This window comes from Sinocyclocheilus grahami, unplaced genomic scaffold, assembly GCF_001515645.1.
Source record: "Sinocyclocheilus grahami isolate Dianchi unplaced genomic scaffold, SAMN03320097.WGS_v1.1 scaffold933.1, whole genome shotgun sequence".
In the NCBI taxonomy this organism is placed as follows: Eukaryota; Metazoa; Chordata; class Actinopteri; order Cypriniformes; family Cyprinidae; genus Sinocyclocheilus; species Sinocyclocheilus grahami.
Genome location: NW_015506112.1, coordinates 353501 through 377932, shown reverse-complemented (window position 1 = coordinate 377932; position 24432 = coordinate 353501). Strand labels below are relative to the sequence as shown.

The following is a 24432-nucleotide window of genomic DNA, read 5'->3' as shown; positions in this document are numbered from 1 at the left end:
GTAATATTGACAACAAATAAAATCTCAGTATTTGGGATTAGTTTGTCGATAATGATAATTAAACAATATTTTGTTCAATATAGTGTGTTTTGGTGCTGGTAATTTGGCTGGTTTAGGCCTGTAATGCATATTTATGATGCTAAAACTGCCAGTAGGTGGTGGACAAGTCCCTTTCTTAATGAGTGAGTCATTGATCATTCATTCAAATGATTCATTCAACATGGCTGATTCATTTAGAATTGAAGCAAGTGACTGTCTAGTTATGAATGGATCATTGAATCACTGACTCAAATGGTTAGTTCAAAAACAGATTCATTCAGGAATGAAACACCACAGTGTTGCTCTGAGATGAACTAACGTTCTGATTGACTTTTTTGGAACTATTTTTGTTGACGAAAATGTAAATCACTTAATAATAATTTCTTGTTTGTTGAACTGTCGTTTAAAATCAATCTCATTTGCGATCATCCTCACGCGCTTAATTTCTGGAAAATGTCACTCTTACTTGTAAAGTGAGTGGCATACTCAATAATGTCAGCTCACACATCGTTAACACAACAATTTTCATATTATCATAGACGATAAATATCACACACCCCTAATCAGGAGCTCTAAGTTTGAGCAATTTAGTAATAGTGATGTTTAATTTAGTAAACACTAGCAATTGATAATGGAGGATGATAATGGATATGGAGACAGAGGATGGATGCATTTGTTTGATGGGGAGAGGAACAGATGCTGACATGTCAAGTCACATTGATTTTTACAGCGCTTTATACAAAACAGATTGTCTCAAATCAGCTTCACATTAATAAACAGAAAAATAGCAGTTAATGTTGTAAAACTCAACAATTATGAAACAAATTCAATTTCAGAAGTAAATAAGCTGCTCTTCAGAAGACAAAATTGTCAGTATTCAGCTCAATTTAGTTCAAAGCTGATTCAATTCAGTATCAGGGTTGATTTTGCAAAGTTAGTGTCATTATTCAGCTCAATTCAGTTCAAATTATACAATGCAATTTAGATTAAACATGTATGCAGCATCTTTGTTTCATACATCAAATTTTGTTCTCATCTGACCGATAGTGTCAGTGCTGTTAAACTGATATTACTGGACATGACTGTGTCAGACAGGGATTCTGTGGAAGCTTTTCAGTCGTTCCTAGGGATGTAACGATTCACTCAACTCACGATTCGATTCACGATTTTGATTTCACGATTCGATTCACGATTTTATTTAATTTTTTACAAAATGAGATTTAAGACAAATTAAATTAAATGTGTCCTTTTATTATTGCTTGGACAAAATGCTACATGTTTCTTTGTGAAATTGAAATGTAACACTATAATAATATACTAATAGAGCACTTGCATATTATTGCTTATTTGTTGGTTTTGATTGCTTCTATTGTCCTCATTTGTAAGTCGCTTTGGATAAAAGCGTCTGCTAAATTACAAAATTTAAATATAATGTAAATGTAAATAACAAAACTAAATGGAAATTTTAAAACAAGCCCCAAATCAAATAAATAAGTAACATAAAAAAAAAGAAATATTTTCATATAAACAAAATAAGGATTGGTCTGTGCTCTTTCCATTTAAAATTAGAGGCAACCACTGCATTTTAATCATGATCCAAACAAAGATGCTGCATACATGCAACATGAGCAGTTTTTAATCTAAATTACATTGTATAATTTCGAAATTTGAAGCAAAAACAGAATGGTTTTGCTTCAGTTTTGTGAAACTATACATAACAAAATATCTGCATGAAACCGAAACAGCAGACGAACTGAATGAGACGCAGACTCACTCTCTGCCAGCAGGTGGCGCTTAAAGCGTTTCCTTGGTTTCCGCTGTAAACAAAGCAGGGCTGCACTTATGAACTTTAATATGCATTATACAGAGGCAAGATGAAAAGAAGAAATACCATCTAAACTTTTCTAAAGACAGTAAGTCCCCCTCAGACATGCATTCATATAAACTCCTACCCCTAATTGAATCGCGATTTGTTTAGCATCTCAACCGATTTTAATCGTCACATATTTGAATCAATTTTCAACCGGTTCGCGGTTAATCGTTACATCCCTAGTCGTTCCATAAAGTTTTCTTATATGTTTTTGCACCAAAAATAATTAACTCTGAAATGATGCTTTCACAGTGAAGCGGTGCTAAATCCTTGCTAGAGGGCATATGACTTTCAGGTGTTTGCTTTGTGCTTGAAAATATGCATCTGGGCTCTTTGATGCTAATCGCGATTTGTTTAGCATCTCAACCGATTTGAATCGTCACATATTTTAATCAATTTTCAACCGGTTCGCGGTTAATCGTTACATCCCTAGTCGTTCCATAAAGTTTTCTTATATGTTTTTGCACCAAAAATAATTAACTCTGAAATGATGCTTTCACAGTGAAGCTCTGCTAAATCCTTGCTAGAGGGCATATGACTTTCAGGTGTTTGCTTTGTGCTTGAAAATATGCATCTGGGCTGTATGATGCTCTAGATCTTGATGGATTTTTCCAGAGACCAAACATGTGGCATTTCTGAAGCACGGACACATTTAAACACAAATAAAAAATACATTTGGAAGTGAAATGTTTACAGTGTTCCTCATCGGTATGCTAATCTTAATATCAGCCATTTAGGAAACAGAAACCAGGAAGCATTTAAAGATCTTGTCATAGTCTTGAAATGGGTTGCCTTCCAGAGCGTTAGTCGCTAAAATAACACACATTTCCCTCTGCTTGAAGGGTTTGTTTTTAATTGTTCTTTCAAACTGAGAAATATACCAGAACAGCAATCAAACGTGTTTAAGGACACAACAGCAGAAGACAGATGTACCTAAGATATAGTTTATGAATTGTTTTGGCCTTACAATGAGCACATCTACAGCTAAACAGTGATTTGGACCCTGAACCTCAGAGAGCATATGCATAATTCATGCATCTCATAATTCACGCCACGGTATGGGTCATACCAGGTTTATCATGCTTCGCTGTGTCAGTGGCCATGATTTATTCAGCCCTCAAAGGATCGTTCTTTCATGGTCTATTCTCAAAGTTTCACCACTTTCTCCCGTGACTCAACTATGCTATGCTGGTCATTTAGGTTGATTGTTAAGTAATTGTTGGAACATAACCATCATTTTGAAAATCTTTCCTGTTTGTTAGGCTGATTTAGAGATGACTAAATACCAAAATCCCCCTTACTAACAAACAGAAATTGGATGCACTTTATATTGCACAAAATGAGCAATAGCTCAATAAACCACACACACACACACACACACACACACGCGCACACACACACACACACACCATGTGTTGAGTTACGACTCTGAATACTACAAATACTGTCTGAAAAGCCAAAGAAATGCAGCACAAAATCATGAGCACTGTTATCATCTTCTGAGGCAAGATGAAAAGAAGAAATACCATCTAAACTTTTCTAAAGACAGTAAGTCCCCCTCAGACATGCATTCATATAAACTCCTACCCCTAATTGAATCGCGATTTGTTTAGCATCTCAACCGATTTGAATCGTCACATATTTTAATCAATTTTCAACCGGTTCGCGGTTAATCGTTACATCCCTAGTCGTTCCATAAAGTTTTCTTATATGTTTTTGCACCAAAAATAATTAACTCTGAAATGATGCTTTCACAGTGAAGCGGTGCTAAATCCTTGCTAGAGGGCATATGACTTTCAGGTGTTTGCTTTGTGCTTGAAAATATGCATCTGGGCTCTTTGATGCTCTAGATCTTGATGGATTTTTCCAGAGACCAAACATGTGGCATTTCTGAAGCACGGACACATTTAAACACAAATAAAAAATACATTTGGAAGTGAAATGTTTACAGTGTTCCTCATCGGTATGCTAATCTTAATATCAGCCATTTAGGAAACAGAAACCAGGAAGCATTTAAAGATCTTGTCATAGTCTTGAAATGGGTTGCCTTCCAGAGCGTTAGTCGCTAAAATAACACACATTTCCCTCTGCTTGAAGGGTTTGTTTTTAATTGTTCTTTCAAACTGAGAAATATACCAGAACAGCAATCAAACGTGTTTAAGGACACAACAGCAGAAGACAGATGTACCTAAGATATAGTTTATGAATTGTTTTGGCCTTACAATGAGCACATCTACAGCTAAACAGTGATTTGGACCCTGAACCTCAGAGAGCATATGCATAATTCATGCATCTCATAATTCACGCCACGGTATGGGTCATACCAGGTTTATCATGCTTCGCTGTGTCAGTGGCCATGATTTATTCAGCCCTCAAAGGATCGTTCTTTCATGGTCTATTCTCAAAGTTTCACCACTTTCTCCCGTGACTCAACTATGCTATGCTGGTCATTTAGGTTGATTGTTAAGTAATTGTTGGAACATAACCATCATTTTGAAAATCTTTCCTGTTTGTTAGGCTGATTTAGAGATGACTAAATACCAAAATCCCCCTTACTAACAAACAGAAATTGGATGCACTTTATATTGCACAAAACGGTCACGGCTGTCATCCGTCAGGATGGAACGACAACAGCTTTTTTTTTTTTGTAGCTGTTCTTATATTTAATTGATCGTTTTGAGCATTATAAAAAGAAAAAGTGCGCTTTTTTACAGACATTCACAGGCTAATTTTGAAGTATTACCAAACAACAAAGCTAATGCTTTTCACACAACTTACGTAATTACCCATTATACATTGTGATATTTGTTGGTCTGTTAGATCGGAGACACCGGCCCTCCAGGACCGAGTTTGGACACCCCTGCCTTAAAAGGTCTTAAATCAAAGCAGAAAGTCTTAAATTCATAACGTAATGGCATTAAATGTTGCATACACTAAAACAAAACAAAAAAAACTAAATATCTTCCTCAGTATGTTTGTCTTGTTTTCCAACACAAATGTCTAAACAAACTTTAAAATCAAGATACATTTACTTGATACAAAATTAATATTATGAAGTCTCATTTTCTGAGAAATTGAACAAAATTAAGTGAGTTAATGCTTAAAACAAGAAAAAAAATATATCAATTAGCTATGAAATAATCTCAGTTACGTACGTAACCCTCGTTCCCTGTTGGAGAGAATTGAGATGTTATGTCGTGACGACTTACTTTGGAGCTCCAATCACCTCTGAGTTTAAGAGTAAAGGCCAATGGAAATTGGTGAGTGGATTTTGCATGTTAAGCCACTCCCCCCATCCACTCATTTAGGTTTATGCGGAAGAGATAAATGCATCTTGATTTAAGAATGTTTACATATTTGCACTGGAAAACAAGACAAACACACTGAAGCAAAACGCTTAAAACTGAATTAAAAGTAATTGAGAGTGGTTTGGAAATTGAATTTTAATACAATGCATTATGTTCTTCCTAGACATTTACATTTAGAGAACACATTGATGTATTGCGTTCCCTTTAATATATTTTGTTAAAGTTTACTTTTAAAAGGGTCTTTAAAAAAAAAAAAATCTTCAATTTACCTTCATAAAACCTGCAGAAACCCGGCAAGAAAGAGTGTATATTTTCTATATTTATAATTGGTTGCATTAATGCATGTCTGGAATCTGTGTGCAGCAAAAGTAGTCAAGTAGAACAGTCACTGTGAATAAAGGCATCTGCTAAAATGAATAATGTAAATGTCATGTATGTCATATATAGATATACATACATAAATAATGACAAAATTTTATTTTCGGAGTAAAAAACAATCTTTTAAATGAAACCCAAAAGCCTGGGAAAGATTGGTGAGGGACCAAGGTGGCAATGAGATGGAAAATCACACAACATTTAGGAAATAACTCAAATGTACACAATGTTCTTGAACCCCTCACCCCCAAAAGAAAGTCTAGAAGAAAGTAGCACAATTAAATTTGACTCCGCTGAGGTTCATCGTGTTCATGAGAAAACCATGTTCTGGCATGAGAGTCCCAACAAAGAAAAAGCAATTTTATTACCTGTCTGGGTCCTCTCCAAAAAGAGCTCTATAAACAACTTACAGAAATAACAATGGGTAATACCACACTTGACAAACTTTAACCACCATATCCAAACCACATCAATTTATTTTCCGGTAGTCTTAGGACCATTAGGTCAGTGTTGGAACGATTTGTCCTTCCAAAGCATCCAGAATGAATGTATCACATTTGTGCTAAATCCTCACTTGCAGGTCAGAGACTACAGCTGCAGTCCACATCATGTCTGTCTTGAAATCTTTAAAACCAAACAGATTTTCTTCAGAATATGTTTTTAATCTCTAATCAACCCTCAATATCACTATTCTGACATTTTTGTTTTTGGTCTTTTATAAAACACATTTAATTAGCAAAAGCCAGTTCTGTCCTCCAGGAAGTGACAACAGCCAAAACATCAGTAAGTATTATGAGTGGATTAGTCTAGATTATTGTAATGTGCTACTCATGGTTGTCCTGCTGGTTCAATTAATAAGCTCCAGTTGGTTCAAAATGCAGCAGCCATAGTGTTTAAGAGCTTTTTAATTTAATTTGAATTTTTAAATTCACAAAATGAAGTAGATCCATTATTCACCTGACTCTTAAACTATGGAATTGTCTTCCTAGGTTTTTATGCAAAGATTTAGAAAATTATCAAATATTGTGTGTAACCAATCAGAGTCTCATCTCCCATTCCCTTTAAAGGCCAGTTGTGCTCGCGCCATGGCGGATTCGCTATTTACATGGTGGAATTTGCAAGAGCAAAGACTGAACGCTTTCTCCAGAGAGGAAAGGTGCTTTAAACTCGCGCACGAGCATACCATCTACCGGGCACAATTATGACATTTTACATGGTAATCCTTTCATTTTTAATATTTGGCATGTTTGTGCACTGCTGCGTGTCACTGTGTGTAATAAGCAGAATGTACGCGCGTTGTTCACCCGCCTATAGGCGCATATCACTAACGCGCTCTTTAATTAACAAAAAAATAAATATTGCGGCATTGACTTCAGACCAGGTTTCAGTTGGTCAAAGGTGCAGTCTACTTCAGATGCCTCAAAATAGCAATGTGCCTGAACACACCTCGTTTGCAGACCAGCACGCGCAAATGGGCGCAAATGCATTTGCTATTTAAAGGGGTCATATGATGCTGCTAAAAAGAACATTATTTTGTGTATTTGGTGTAATGCAATGTGTTTATGCGGTTTGAGGTTTAAAAAAAACACATACTACAACTTAACCACTGATTTCTAGTCGTGTCTTCTTTTGGAAGGCCAAACAAAGTACTTTAGCTTTCACAACTAAACACACAGCATCACACACGGCGGGCTAGAGTGAGTGGCTGCTGGTGAGCTTGAGTGAGGAATGGCCGGCGGGCTTGCGGCAACCACATGAATAAACTCAATGCACACAGACTGAATTACTGAAATAAATGAACTTTTCCTCGACATTCTAATTTATTGAGATGCACCTGTGTAACAAAGCAATCATGACTATGAATTTTATTAGGGCTGAAGGGTGTCACTTTGCTGCATGCTGTTACTTTCAGCCAGGATTATAGTCACAATAGAACAAGATTTTAGAAGATCTCACTGAAATGAAGAGCTGATAATGTAGGACTTTTTCAATCTTTGTTGGACATCCATGTTTGCTGTGGCTCTTACTTATAAAGGCTGTCGGGCTCCAGGCACTTGAAAAGGAGAGAGTAGATCATACTGTGAGGATGTTCTCCACTTCTGCGTCCTGCTACCACACACGATGAGCCCAGACCCGAGAAAAGGTCATCCATGAGGCTTAGAACCTCTCCTGAGAAACACAGAAATGGACAGAAGGACATTTATATTAATAAAGGACTAGTACGTCCAAAAATTATGATTCAGCACTCTTAGGGAAAATAAAAAGTACAAAAGATATACATTTAGGGTTACAACAGGTTGTCATTGGGGTAGTACCAGTGACATGTATGTATAAGTACAAGTATATTATCACCTAAAAACTCTTAAAACTACATTCCGTGACACAAAAACAGTATTATTTTAAATTACAGGAATTGGGCATTCAGCATGACACTCGCTGTGAGAAATATGGCAAGTAGAGTTATCCAAACGGTGAAATGGTTGGAGGAGAGCTTTTATCTTATCTTAGTTCTTTGTAGTTTGTAATAGTTCTTATTCATTTTCATTTTTCAAGTTATTTTAGTACTTCAAGTACCAACATCAGAAACTATGTCTTGGCAAATAGCTGAAACAAAATAAGTTTAATACTACGTTAATATTTATTTTATTTCAAGTAATATTTCTGTTGCGTATACAGCTAAACGCGTCTCTGTGTGGACGGGGCCTTAGTTATTCAGTGCGGCAATTCAGCACGTAACACAAGAACCTTTTATTTTTTTATTATTTTTTTATTTGCAAATGTATTGTCACCATTCAGTTTGGTTTTATAAAATGAGTATGCATATTCAGTTCAACATTTACTTGCATGCTCTACTGAGTAAATCAAATATATTTATTTCCTGCAAATAGCAGTTTAACAAACAAGAAAACTCAGCTTAATATATAATATTAATAACAGTCATTTGCTAAAATCAGTTCCCAGCATGACCTAAGAGGCAAAGCGGACAAGAAAAATGCAAGCAGCAAAAATAACAATTGACACCTCCAATTTTAGCCACTCTGGAGCTAGACGAACATGTGTCGTAGGCTCACATCAGTTTTTAACACGTTCCAAAATACATATCAAAATGGCAGAACGTGTCTGCATTGTGCATCCCAAGGGTACAGTAAAAAATGGGCAACAGAGGGGAGGTCTAGAAAGGGGGGATTGAGTGAACGAATGATTTAGCCACTTTCCCAGAAAGCACATTGTATATAAGGGAAGCTTCCCGCTCACATTCCAACACCTCAAGAGTGCCCAAGCCAAGATCTTTTTTATAAGGTCTCAAAACCCTTTGCTTTCACTTTGTGGCCCCCATGTCTAAAGAACTTCTGTATATTTTTGACAGTCATGAAATGGAAAACAATGGAATGTTAAGTCCACATATGACCTCAGAGGTTCCGTGTTGAATAATCCCAATGATGGAATGACCCTAAATGAATGCATTTCGTCTCGTCCAAGAGGCCCAGGTTCTGTTTCTCTTATGCCTCCCTTGAAGTTGACCATCAAAACAAAGCATAGAGAATAGTCCAGTGTTCTATAGGCTAAAAGGTTGTGTGAGGCTGTGATGACAGTAAACAAAGACTGCTGCAACTAACAATTATATTGATAATTTATTATTCTGTTGATTACTTATTAGATTAATCGGATTAAAAGCCACATTTGTTCTATATTTTACATAAATAATAATAATAATAGTAATAAATGATCGATATCTATAAATACAGCAGAACCACACTGGACATGTACACATATATTTGGTTAGAAAAAACCAAAATCAAAAACTAAAGCATGGCCTTTGTTCAAGAGCACCCAGTTCTGTCTTCAGGCTCATGAACTGTGTAAACATGAGCTGTTATGATTTTACCGTATGTGTGGCCCTGGTTTGAACTATATAGGAATAATTTATGGAACATATCTGCAGTTATGCTTCGTTTGCTTGAACCCACACACCCAGAAGACGCCACCTGTTTTGTGTTAAACATTAATTGTACTGAAAGAACTGTATAGCAATGCCATGCACACACAGATGCGTCTCCCCTGCAGCACGGGCCATGATTAGCTAAGTGACACTTTTAGAGCGGTCTTGCCAGAAAACAAGCCAGCCGGGTTTTCTTGGATTGTTCGGGAACCGTGTGAGACCTGTTCAGTTTGTTTCTTCGCACTATTAGCAGTGAAAGGAGGTCAAGAAGTGCTTAAGATTGACTATCTGTATTACACCGCCAGGCTCTCGGTCAATTACCCTCACATTGACACAAAAATGCATGGAATGCATGAGCGGAGCCAGATTTCACAGGCCCCCTGACAGCTTCAAGCGAAGAGAATGTGCAATGGTGAAGGGAAATAAGAGGCTTTGATAGGTACGGCAGAAGGCAGGGGGAGGAAAACTCTGTTTGATGTGTCCGCATGAGGTTTGACTCGAAATGCTATCTTTGTATGTTTTGATAATCAGAATAAATCAATAGTCCGGTCCATGACTGGGAAGGAGGAAAGCGGTCACCCGTGGGGCTGTTTCAGGGGTTTGCTAGTAATTATCACATACTCCAGCAATCCTAAAGGGGAAAACAGTAAAAAATAAGTCAACAAGCCCCAGAAAGGAAATCTATGCACACGTCCAAAATGATCACCCACATCTGCTTTGGTGCTTAAGACCTGGACGAATTAGAGCTGAGACGTGCGTGCTATATCTGACACGACTTACATTTACACAGTGGAGCGATTACATCCAGACTGAGAATCTGCAGTCTGCGCTTGGAGATCTGACATCGGGTTTGACAGAGTCGGAATCTCAATGTAAAGCTTAGGTCTACGGCACACGTGTTCGGCATACAAAACTCTCTGCCACCATTCTTCCGTTCACTGCACACAGCGAACACGGATCTCATGGGCTTGTGTGTGTGGACATCAAAGTTGCATGAGTCACATGTTTCCAGATTTTTGTATGTCCATTCGGAGGAGTGTCGGCACTTTAAGGTAGGCTGGAATGAGGGGGTTTGACACAAGCCTTCTTCCATATACTCTCAGAAAATAATGTGCAAAAATTATACCTTTAGGGGTACAACAGCTTGTCACTGGGGCAGAACCCTCAAAGGACACTTGTACCTTCTTTAACCCTAAAGGGCTCATAAAAGTACCGTAATAGTACATATTACTACCGTAAGGGTACATAATGCTACTCTAAGGTACTAATATGCACCATAAAGAAGGTGCAAAGGTATCCCTTTGAGGGTACTGCCCGAGTGACAAGCTGTTGAACCCCTAAAGGTACAATTTTTGCACTTTTTTTCTGACAGGGATATGGTGGCATCTGCACAGCATTTTTAAATACTTTATGTTTGTGTGAGTTCATACATGGCAATGCCTGCTCTTGAAGTGTTACTCACTCTCATTTGGCTGTTTGTGAAATGGCCAAACTACATGGTCTTATGTTAGTTTTGAGTTTGGATGCACATTGCCGCCTTATGCAACTCCTGGCTGGATTTGAGAAAGGTTCAGAGAAACATACGTTTCCATATTTACAGTGATTAATGTGAGTAATAATAATAGCAAACCGATAACGTCAAGTGTAGGACAGGTATAGGACAGGAAGAGCTAAATAAACTGATCACTGCATCTAAACCAACAACATGCCTGTTAGATCCTGTACCCACTAAATTAATAAAAGAGTTGTTACCTGTAGCAGAAGAACCGCTTCTCAATATTATTAACTCGTCGTTGTCTTTAGGTCACGCCCCAAAACCATTCAAGCTGGCGGTTATTAAGCCTCTTATTAAGAAACCACAACTAGATCCTAGTGAACTGGCAAATTACAGACCCATTTAAAATCTTCCTCTTATGTCTAAAATTTTAGAAAAAGTTTTGTCTGCGCAATTGTGCTCTTTCCTGCAAAAAAATTATATCTATGAAGAATTTCAGTCAGGTTTCAGGCCCCACCATAGCACAGAAACGGCACTTGTTAAAATTACAAATGACTTGCTTCTTGCACCAGACCAAGGCTGCATCTCATTGCTAGTTTTACTTGATCTTAGTGCTGTGTTCAACACTATAGATCATGACATACTCATAGATCGATTACAAAACTATACAGGCATTCAAGGGCAGGCTTTAAGATGGTTTAGATCCTACCTGTCCAATCGCTACCATTTTGTTCATTTAAATGGGGAGTCATCTCAATTATCACCAGTAAAATATGGAGTGCCACAAGGATCTGTCCTAGGTCCTCTGCTATTTTTAATATACATGTTGCCCCTTGGTAATATTATTAGAAAATACGGGATTAGTTTCCACTGTTATGCTGATGATACTCAACTATATATCTCTACAATACCAGATGAAACTTCTAAATTATCTAAGCTAACAGAGTATGTTAAAAATGTAAAAGATTGGATGACCAATAATTTTCTCTTATTAAATTCAGATAAGGCAGATATATTACTTGTTGGACCAAAAGACAGTACACAGAATCTCTTGGATTACAATGTGCAAAAAGACGGATATACTGTTACTTCCTCTACAGTCAAAAATCTGGGTGTTACATTAGATGCTTCAGTCTGGATCCAGAACACCTGAGAAGAGATGATGCCAACCCCTCAGAGGACCTCAGATGATGTCAACCCTGAAACAACAAACAGAACTACCACATTTTGCTATAAGTTTGATTGCATCATATAATAATTGCTGTTAATAGTTTTCATCGTCTGTTTGATTACGTCTTTAATTGATTTTTCCATACATTTCTGCCATATGTACATTAACTGACAGTCACCACCAGTGTTGGGGAAAGTTACTTTTAAAAGTAATGCGTTACTCCATAAAAAAGTAACTAATTACGTTACTTTTTACGGAAAGTAATGTGTTACGTTACGTTACTTTTGCATTACTTTTTAAATCTGGACAGGGCTTGCTTGTTTGTTTTTAAAATAAAAAAGTTATATTTTTGACAAATATAAAAGCCTTTTCACAGCAAAAGTGAAATAAGCCTCAGGCTGAAGGGAAAGTACACGTACGTCCTTACAGTAGAATGCAGAAGAAGAAATTTCAACACACAAATGTTTGTCTAGAGTCATTTTTGCTTATTAGTACGGTTGAACCAGATCATCGAAGGTCAGAAGCAAAGACATTGGTTAATAGAATGGGATTAAATAAATAAAGGATATTTGTGTTGTTTAATTATTGCAGGTTTGCGTCATATTCTGAGTTGCATTATTTTTATTAATTTTGAGGAATACTGAATCTGTGTTTTTTTTTTTTTGTGAGTGAGATTAATTAATGCATATTCATATTTATTTTAGAACTACAGTAACATCTTTTTTTTTTTTAATAAACATTATTCAAATACAAACACTTAAGGCATATTTTAACAATCATAAAATGTTTTTTTTTTCATGTTGAAACAGCATTTAAAGAAAAACAAAACAATACAGAGAAAAATAAAATAAAAAATAAAAAAAAGACTACAGTAACATCTGATTTCTCTCAACATGGGGACAGGAGAGCTGTCAATCAATAAATTGGAAAAAAAGTAACTTGTGTTACTCATTTGAAAAAGTAACTCAGCTATTCTCTTGTAAATTAAAAAGTAATATGTTACTTTACTAGTTACTTGAAAAAGTAATCAGATTACGTAACTTGCGTTTCTTGTAATGCGTTACCCACAACACTGGTCACCACTGATAAGCTACGACTAAATATTGTAGAAACCTAATTTGCTGTAAAGTTGCTTTACAACGATTTGTATTGTGAAACGCGCTATACAAATACACTTGAATTTAATAAAGCTACGACTAAATATTGTAGAAACCTAATTTGCTGTAAAGTTGCTTTGCAACGATTTGTATTGTGAAACGCGCTATACAAATACACTTGAATTTAATTAAAAAATGTCAAGTGACCAAACACAATTTTTCCCAAACCCATGTTTAAAAACTCGCCAACACTGCAATTTAGCATTTTCTTATGAACTCTTTATTGTGCTAAACAATGTTCTACCACTATCTTATCTCACATTACAAGGGGGCAGTAAATGGTTAGAGAGTCAGACTTGTAACCTGAAGGTTGCGGGTTTGATTCTCAGGTCCGGCAGGGATTGTAGGTGGGGGGAGTGAATGACCAGTGCTCTCTTCCACCCTCAATATCATGACTGAGGTGAGACCCTTGAGCAAGACACCTAACCCCCAACCGCTCCCCAGGCTGTGTGTGTTCACGGTGTGTCTGTTACGAGTATGGGTCACCATACTTAGCCACACTTCACTCTATTGTGTTTAACATAACTACTACTCTAAACCTAACTAATACTGTTAACAAAAGCACATGTGAGATAAAAACTAATCTGCTGAAGCAACCATTGCATTTTAGCTTGCTTTTATGGAACTTTGAGCTTTGTTGATTTGCTTTGTTGACAAGACTCATATCTGACCACTCCACATTACAAGTGCAATGCTGTACCAGGTGCGCTACTGAACAAGTTTACTACATGAGAAAAGCCATACATATGCAACTGGTTATGTGATGCAAATATAAAAATTTATTTGTTTACAAATCCTGCACTGTTGCAAAAGCATTTTGAGGTCATAACATAGTATTGTGCAAGGATCTGTGCGAAAATAAGTCTTTATTAAACAACAACCTGCACATGTAATCATAATTTCGGTAGAAAGGAATAAAAGTTGTTGGTGTTTTGAATTGAGTTGTTGGTGTGATGAAAACTGCAGTGAATTGTATGTATAGGTATATGTATATTTGTAGAGTTTTACAAAAATGCAGGGAGAGTGTTTACAATTAACTGTAATTGGTTGGAAATGGATATTATTCAATGAGTAAGAAATCGCAATTGTTAACATGGTGTTAGCCAACATTATAATTTGTCTAAACAAAATCCAAACTACAGTACAGTAAGTGCTGATCAGGATGTTTTTAGAGACACATTTACATACACATGTATTGCTTTGTAGAAAATAAAACACTACATGAGTGTGTCTTTGCTGATGAGGACTGGTTTAGATGATACAGCAAGGGTTGAATTATTTATCAGTTTATTTATTTTTGTAGTAATGAACATCATGCTATCTGGCCCTCCAAGCTAGCATGCTAGCTTTCAAGCATACACACATTTGCCCTTCTGATGGGATCTTTTACATGTGTGTTCCACATATGCAGCTTTCATCCTTGATCATTGAACATGTGCATATTTCTTTCTATATTCATAGCCATACCAATACCCCAGCTGTGCTAAAGTACTGCCTGGCAGGACAGACATTACCTCAGCTAACCCCTATTGGTTAACACTCTCTCCTTGCCAGGGGTTCTGCAGGCAGGAACACCATGTCCATGCTAGCAGGCTGCTTTCATTCATTAAGAGCAGAGGAGGCACAGCTTTATCACTGAGCTGTGAGAACTGTGAGTGCAGTACACATTACTACACATGCTGAAGTGTCTGCATGTTTCAGTTTTATATTCAAAGTAAATCAGTGATGCGTCAGCCACAGCTGGTTGGATTGTTTTAGCAAAATCGCAAGGAAAAAGTTTAAACTAATGAATTAATCATAGCTGTCAAGCAAGTCTGGGGTTAATAGACAACATGTTGTTTGATTCAAGATCAAGACTCCAAAAGAGACATCAAATGTAAACTGACAGTATGCTACAGGAATTAACAATAACGTAAGAGGTGTATATGGACTCTTTTTTTACACAAACTTTGTCACCATGTCTGGTCTACTTTGCAGCCAGGTTTATCTGAAGGGAAGCCAAATTCCCTTCTGAACTGATCAATTAATGAATGAATTCAACTCTTTGTCCTGGTTTCACAGACGGGGCTTAGCTTAAGCCAGGACTAGGCCATAGATAAATTAAGATTTTAAAGTAATTTTTATAAACATGCCTTAGAAAAAACATTACCGGTGTGCATCTTGAGACAAAACAAGGGCACTGACATATTTCAAGAACAGTCAGTGCAAGTTTCTTTCATTTGAAACAGCTCAGACTTACATTTTAGTCAGGGACTAGGCTTAAGTCTTGTCTGTGAAACCGGGGGTTTATCTCACAATTCTGACTGTATTTCTTACAATTCCAAGTTTTTATCTCACAATTTTAAGCTAACGTCTCACAATTAAGACAATTATGTTTTTATTCAAAATAGCAAGTTTATAATGCACAATTGTGAATGTATTTCTCACAATTTAGATTTTACCTTTTTTATCAGAACTCAGTTTATATCTCACAATGAAGTTTAAACTGTTTTCCTCAGAATTACGAAATTATTTCTCACAATTCTGACTTAAAATCTCACAATTCAGATCTTTTCTTTCTTGAAATTACAAATGTGTTAATACTACGAATCTAGCAATACAGACTTTATTTCTGGCAATAAGTTTACATCTCGTGACATAAGGCTTTCTGTATCATGAAAATACATTCATCCACAAAATGTTCACATTAATGCACAAAAACACAAATTGTTAATGAAATGCAGTTTGTAATCAAGACAGACCTTTTCAGGCACAAAAACAGGCAGGTCATGAGGCCTGGATTGGCGATTAGGATTGGTTCCTGAATTCGACAATCAATATTAAATCAATAATAAATCATAAATCCGCTAATTGAATTGCAACTCAATCACATGGCAGCATCAGTCCACAACTGACTTTACAGAAATGACATCAATGAATGAATAAATAAATAAATAAATAAAGTGTTAAATAACAGCAGAAATACCAGTAAATTGACTACCGTAAACCTTAGTACATCACCTTGCATAATTCCTTTAAATACTTTCTTTTCAAAATTGTTGCATCTGAAAGGAAAACTCCTGCAAATGCATATGAAGTAAGATTAGCCACAAATATTACTGCATCCATGCCTTTTCATCACTAATTTCTCAGTGTGTCTTTAGTAAATCCTGACAGTACTTTTTTTTTTTAAACGCCAAAAGAGGTTACGTTGGTGTAAGCTGTTAATAAATCTGGCCCTTAGTTTCTAGCCTAATCGTGAGCTGCATAATGACAATCAATGACAGTTTGTAGTCTTTTGTCACACACTGGTCTTGACAAAAACTCAAAACTGTAAATTATTTGGTTGTTTTGCATTCACTAGACATTTGGGTTCAACCACAGTGGGATCCACCCAACTGAGAGACTCATAACTAGTAGTCAAGCAGTCACTGATGCTTAACACATTATATTATGAACCAAGGGTATACAGACTTTCTAAGAGTATCTGTGTTTTAAGTATTAAGTAAAATGGTTACTCTTATTTTTACTCTTTAAATTATGAGCTGTGTCAAAAGTGAGAGTTTAGTTAATTCCAAGCTTTGAGGGTAGAAATGTGGTTTACGCAAAACATTTGACTCAAGACTCGTGTTGAGAAAATTACAGTTTGACAGTTTTCCTGGGTGTTTCCTAACAAAACCAATGCAAACATGCAGCCTCAATGATTGCAACACTGATTATGCACACTTTGCATACTTCACACTGTAAAAAAGTATAATGACAGTGCCAACTTCAGTGGGTTTGGATTTGAAAAAGATGGAGGTCAGAAAAAGTGCACAATGAAAAGAAACATGTGAACTGTCACCTTGACAGCATGCGATGTCTCTCGGTGGAATCAGGGAATACCTGTGATCTTCCCAGGATCCTGTTAAGTGACTGGTACCTATCAGACGAGTCTGTCAATATAAACAGGAACCGTGAACAGCCGGTTGAGATTAGTGGAGACATTATATTACTAGAGAAACATATTGCGTGATGTTGAGTTAACACAGCAATTAAAACCTTGTTGCAGATGTTAGGTGACCTTTTGCTCGAGCAGGCAAGGAGGAAGCAAATCATGCTGAACTGAAGGAGAGAGACTGGAACAAGTATTTTTTTTTTCATTTATCCACTCCGGCCCATGATGGGAGTTATTCAAGTCATTTAAAGCATCTGGACTCATGCATCTTCTTCCTGCTGTAAAAGCTTTGCAGTGCTATGTGTGCCACCATAATGCTGAATTACTCTGCCATGCCATGTATGCAATCTAATAAAACCAAAATAAATAAAACCAAACTGCAATCACAATTATCTGGTTCAGGGACTGCGTAATTTTGGCCGACATGTTAAAATTGACATTTAGATTTGGAGGAACAACAACAGTGTGGGCAAAACAATAGTTGGGAGTGCAAAAAACAGGTTGTTTGTTCTCAATGATGCCGCTATGTCGTCCAGTCCTTTCTTTTATCTCCTGAAGCAGTGCTCTCCGTCTCATTAATGTCCACTGACATTTGCTGGTTTTACGCTCACTTGAGATCAGTGCAAGTTCAGAAAAGTCCAACTGCATTCAGCAGAGCAGACAAGAATAATAGAAGCACAACAGCAGCTGCTCCATATGAAGAGTTCATTTGCAAAAACCGATAACTCTATTTTATTTTTATTTTTTTCAGAAATCACGTTTTTTTTTTATTGTGCATTTCAAGTAATATCAATTAAACTGCAGTTGGGTTGTTTTGATTAAGTAATAATAACTTAAACAAAAATGGGTAATTAAAAAAATGTAAGTTCATTGAAAGTATGTTTTTTTGTTTTACATATTAAAAGTTTGTTTTATAGCAAAAGCAGATAACTCCAACAGTCGTTTTTTGGCAAAAGCAGATAACTCCACATTTCATGTTTTAGAGTTTAAAAAACACTAATTTAATCTTTGTAATCTCCTCAGATGACAATGTAGATACCTGACAAACGTTGTTGTTGTTGTTGTGATCATAAACTGTATGGATGTGATTACACGCAATACACGGAGCTTTTCCCTCACCAGTGTAACGCGTTGCTTTTGCAAGGTTCCGTGAAAACGTTTCAGCTTTTATTTTCCTTTTTCGCCCTGAAGAAGATATCACAGGTTCATCAAGTTCATCGAAATTATCCATCTTCGATCACTTTTAGTCAGCTTTGACGAAACTCCTCTCAGCTAGCACGTCTTTTCAAAGTGAAAGTAATCACCTGACCTGAATACAGCGCGCTGATTCACTAAAATTGACTTATCGCTTCTGTTCAAAAACAACAAGGGCGTTTGTCGACTTCTGCAGTAAAACGTGAACTTGCGATGCCTTGAAAGTGGACAAAACCTGCTTTTTTGACGAAATGTGTTTAGGGTTTAGATCACGCTATATGTGGAGAATAATGCATGGCAATCAGCTCTATTTTTTTTTTTAAGTGCCGTTTATCGGTTTTTGCAAATTAACTCTTCATATGCTTCCCTTTGGCTACATAAAGAAAGTTCACAGTGTAATGGAAATGATGAACAAAGTATGTTTTTGGCCTAATCTTGAATCGTTCTTGCCTACGTGATCTCCTGAGTATCTGTGTGCATTTAAAGTTAATATGTGGCTCTACCACAGGTCCACTTTCTTCAGATTCTTCAATTTACATTTACATGTTGTTTGCTTAATCTGATCAAGTTCACTGAAGACACAGTGGATCAGTTTTGTTTTTGATGGTAACGCTCCACCAAGGGTGGGGTGAGCAGTAGCTCATTATCATTTAAAGAGACATGGACCAAAATGGCTCGCTGTGAACAGAGCTGTTTTTGACAAGGTAAAAAGGGTGTTATTTTACACGACCATTGAGGACTTTTAACTGAAGTATGTTGCAGACATTTCATGAAGACCCTAAAGAATTATACTAACTTGTGGAAAATGGGCATCCAATGTCCCCTTTAAGTTTGCACTGACACTAAAACGTACAATATTGATGTACTGACAGCATCTAAAATGTAATTGAGTTATGTACAAACGATTTTATAGACATGTTAATGTTTACAAATCATTCATGGAATTAATAGATTGATTCTACTGTATTTATGATATATTTTCAATAGCATTTAATAAATGCAATTTGCTCATGTATTTAATTTGAAATTTTAATATTTCATTCTGTTCTGTGTGATTTCTAGTGCCACCTATAAAATTTCAACGAAGCACGTCTCCCGCTATTTTTCACGTATGTGTAAGAAATTCGGTACATGCATGCATGCATGTCCCACTACCTACAAAAAAGTATTTTGGCGCAAAGTCCTAAACGCAACAGGAAGTCAGCCATTTTGAATTTCCTTTACAATTTTTGTGCAGTTTTTGCCATTTTCAGTCCTCATACTTTAACAAACTCCTCCTATAGTTTTAATCGGATCATCTTCAAATTTGGTCAGTCATACAGGCCTTTGCGATGTTAAATTAAAAACTTTTTGTTAAAGGGCGTGTCCGTGGAAGCCTGACAAATTTTCATGTTTTGCCCATGGAAAATGACGTTGTTGTAACCATACAATGTCCAATCTGCCCCAAACTTCACATGATTGATAAGAGTCTTGGTCTGAACACATTTAAAGGCCAATATTAAGTTATAATCATAGCGCCACCTGCTGGCAACATGAAATTACTTGTTATACACTAACTTAAAGGGGAAGTGAAGCAGTCAGTAAAGTTTACATAATTTAGTAAACTGATTTCCACTTTAATTAAAAAAGATATAACAAATATGATTAATGTAACCGTTTTGTAGAAAAAAAATGATGTTTTTTAATCACTTTTGGAGCAAAGGCACCGCCATCTTGCAATACCACAGTGTGTGACGTCACGGGGTTGGTTTGCTCTGCTGGCCAGTGAAGTAATATAAGCATTTCTTTACTTTTTGAACACATGCTTGTTTTGAAATTGAGGAAGACAAACTTAAAAGGACTGTTGAGCCCATAATAAGTGCAATTGCTTATGCATTTGAGCTGATATGGCGAGGGGACTGAGCAGTACTACTATTAACGGGTGGAAGAAAATGTGAACCCGCTGGTTTGGTGTGAAACAATACGTGTTTCTGTGGAGACTCGTCAAGGCAGCCATTCTGACATAATTCTGTGTGCATTTGCTCAAGAAGACAAGAAAGAGAACTCAAATTGATACTCGCATATGCTATCCGAGCTGTGGCTTTTTGCATGCATTTATGTGCACGGAACCGTGTTATCACAGCGCGCAAGTACCGCATTGAAATCTCTTTAGCTCTGTCTTGTGCTTGAATGGCTTAAAACACTTTAATGTTTAAGCTGACAAGGCTTAAAACAATGATAAACTTTAAAATAATAATGTTAGAAGGATAAACTTGAGGAAGCCGATCGTTCAGATTAGTTAGATTAGTGATTAGTTACAGCAGGTAAGCATTGTATTCACTGGTGAACATAAATATCTTATATACCATAACTGGTGAACGATCCAGTGTAAAGCAAATATGTCTGAAAGGTCTGCCATATCAATAAAGATGCCACGTGAATGATATTATATGAAGCCTTTTTTGTTTACATCACATTGCACCTCGCATTATGAAAACAAAGTTTGGGATACCACGATCAAAACTTCGTGATTTAGACAGTTTGGTGTTGGATATTCATGCAATTATGGTGAAAACCAAGCACATTTGTGTGTTCAAAAAGTAAAGAAATGCTTATATTACTTCGCTGGCCAACAGAGCGAACTAACCCAGTGACGTCACACACTGTGGAATTGCAAAATGGCGGTGCTCTTGCTCCAAAAGCTGTAGCAAAACATCCCTTTTTCTTTAAAACGGTTACATTAATTGTGTTTGTTATATATTTTTTAATTAAAGTGGAAGTCACTTCAATTTTTAAAAAAATTTCTGACTGCTTTACTTCCCCTTTAAACATGCAATGTCCGATCTGCCCCAAACTTCACATGTTTGGTAAGAGTCCTGGCATGAAAATATCTACATGCCAATATTCAGTTATAATAACTAAAATATGCAATGTCCATTCTGCCCCAAATTTCTAGATAAACTCGATTTACCGCCCAGCCCTATGCATATCTCATACATACTTGCAGATATAAATATGAAACTCGGTAGGCATATAAATCTCACTGAGTTGAACAACTTTCGCACCGCATGTCATAGGCTCTGCCCAACAGGAAGTGAGCTATTCAGGGTTTTTTGAAAAGCACATGCATTAAACTTTTTAATACTCCTCCTAGGTTTTTCATCTGATTGCCTCCTAACTCGGTCAACATGATCACAAGACATTGCTGATGCTGAATTGCGATATCTCAAACAGTTTGGCCGTGGCAAGGCGACAAATTTATGGCAAAAAACACAGAAACCGGAAAGTGTGTTATATCTTGCACATACATTGTCTGATTTTGAAACTTCAGCCCTTTGTTCGTTGCATGATGCCGATCACATAGATGTGACTATTATCTCTAGTCTCTAGTTGTAGTGCCATCAACTGGCAGCAGAAAATGTCATTTTCAAAATGCTTTGAAATTAGCCTCTTTTTTTCCTGATTTGCTTCAAACTTAACCTAACAAATGTCAAAACATGGCAGATGTAAAACTGCAAAGGGATTCTTGATAGCTTAAATACTGTTGCCATGGCAACATGTCAAAATTAATGGCAGTTAAGCCATTATTATTGGCTTATTATGGTCAATAAATTTGAATATCACTCAATAAGTGCCATAATTAATGTGGATATAACTTTCACTTTAGAATAGGGGGTCAAATTGCCTTTATTAGTACTGTATTAATGGCAGTTTAGCCATAATTATTGGCTTATTAGGGTCAATAAATTTGAATATCACTCAATAAGTGCCATAATTAATGTGGATATAACTTTCACTTTAGAATAGGGGGTCAAATTGCCTTTATTAGTACTGTATTAATGGCAGTTTAGCCATAATAATTGGCTTATTATGGTCAATAAACTTGAATATCACTCAATAAGTGCCGTAATTAATGCGGATATAACTTTCACTTTAGAATAGGGGGTCAAATTGCCTTTATTAGTACTGTATTAATGGCAGTTTAGCCATAATTATTGGCTTATTATGGTCAATAAATTTGAATATCACTCAATAAGTGCCGTAATTAATGTGGATATAACTTTCACTTTAGAATAGGGGGTCAAATTGTCTTTATTAGTACTGTATTAATGGCAGTTAAGCCATAATTATTGGCTTTTTTAAACAGTAATTCAATATAATTACTAGCTTATTGTTCAGTCAACTTAATAAATGGTGAATTATAGAAATATATTTACATCACTACACAAAAATAATATATGGCTTATTAAGTTGTAAATAATGACTAAAATATGTTTACTGTCCATTCAGTTCATTATAAATTACTAGCTTATTTTTGTTTATTGATAGCATACATTTGTGTCTATAAAATGTTTAATAAATTGTAAACAATGGCTAATATGTCCTTATTATATGTCCAGTTAGTCATTAAATAAGTGTGTGGTCATGCTTATCTAATGCATTATTGTGAACAAGTTAATCATTAACTACTACTTTATTTATGCTTAACTAATGCATAATCTGAGCTCCCGCAATGGTAAGGTAATCATTAACTACTAGTGTGTTTGTGCTCAACTAATGCTTAATTGTGAACAAGTTAACCATTAATTAACGCTTAACTAATGCATTATTCTGGACCCCGATTCTAAAGTGTTACCAAAACGAATAATAAATATTTTAACAGTAACATTCCTAATAGAGAAACATTATTGCAATTTGGAATTATTGGAATTACTATTAAAACAACAGCGGTTGAGTAAGTGCATTTATTCAGCAACCACAATCGCTAACAATATTCGAGATCTCATGACAGAACACAGACTGGCTGAATGACACTTTCATTTAAGTCGAACAACTCACATGGAGATCGCTAAACTCCAGCTTATTTGTTTGTTGCTGTTTTCAGATCATCGTCAGTGCTTCCGCAATGAAGAACAAGCATTGCCAGATTGCAAAAAATAAGCAAAACACTGGGCAGAATTTTTTTGCGTCGTCTTTTTTCGTCAACGATATTGTATGTTGATATAGTCACAGTTATCGTTTATTGACCTTATTGCCGTCTCGTCATTGTCTCGTTATTCATGGGAAAAAAGCTTGTCAACGAACATTTTTCATCATACTTTCATTAACGAAATTAACACTATTACAGTCATTAGCTAAAACCAACAGGAAGTTGCCTATTTTGGTTTGAATGTGTTTTTTTTTAAATCAGGATGTGTATTTTTGCATACTCCTCCTAGTAGAATTCACAACAAACTTGATGCCAAAACATTGAGAAACCTGCATCGTGAACGGATGTTGGATATCTCAAATAGTATTGCCATGGCGATTTATTGCAGTAACAGTAAAAAGGGAAATAGTAATGTGCTTATATCTTTAAAGAGCAATATCCAAACTATTTAAAACCTTTTACAGCGTTCCCCCATAGCGACCCCTAGAGGACGCAGTTCGAAGTTCCCATGAAAGGGAACAAGCAATTCTGAGGAAATATGCTTAGTTATTAAATAAAATAAAAATGCAGTTAGTGCTTTAAAAATAAATATAAGGACTCTTTAAATCATAAAGGAAATTTACTTAAAGTATGTACTTTTGGTGACAATTTTATTTAATGAATTAAATCTAAATCTAAATAAATATTTGAGCAATTATAAAGATACAATTATAAAGATAAACCACTAGAACTCGATTGCTTGTTGTTATGATTATTTAGGAACAGCACTTATGAATGTAATGATTTTCACATTATGAATACCTTTATTGTGCATTACATATACAGTCTTCATCATTACCATTATCTCTATGTTTGCATAATATAACATCAACATTCTGATAAACTGCATTTCTGAAAAGGTAATAAAGAGTTGGAGTCTCTGCCATTAGTCAACCTGCTAATTAGAGATGAGTCTCACAAAGTCAGTGCCTTTTTATGTCCAAGAGACTGTGATAGATAAAGAGAGAGAGAGAGAGAGAGAGAGAGAGAGAGAGAGAGAGAGAGAGAGAGAGGGGGAG

At 36.1% G+C, this 24432-nt stretch overlaps 1 protein-coding gene across 1 annotated transcript in view; it reads right to left on the bottom strand.

The window, feature by feature from the left end:
* LOC107564428 (astrotactin-2-like) overlaps positions 1–24432 on the bottom strand; it is a 74599-nt gene that overhangs the window by 16516 nt on the left and 33651 nt on the right. Inside the window, exon 4 of the mRNA XM_016249519.1 lies at positions 7620–7761. Within this exon, the coding sequence (XP_016105005.1) occupies positions 7620–7761 (142 nt within the window). The remainder of the gene's footprint in view (positions 1–7619; positions 7762–24432) is intronic.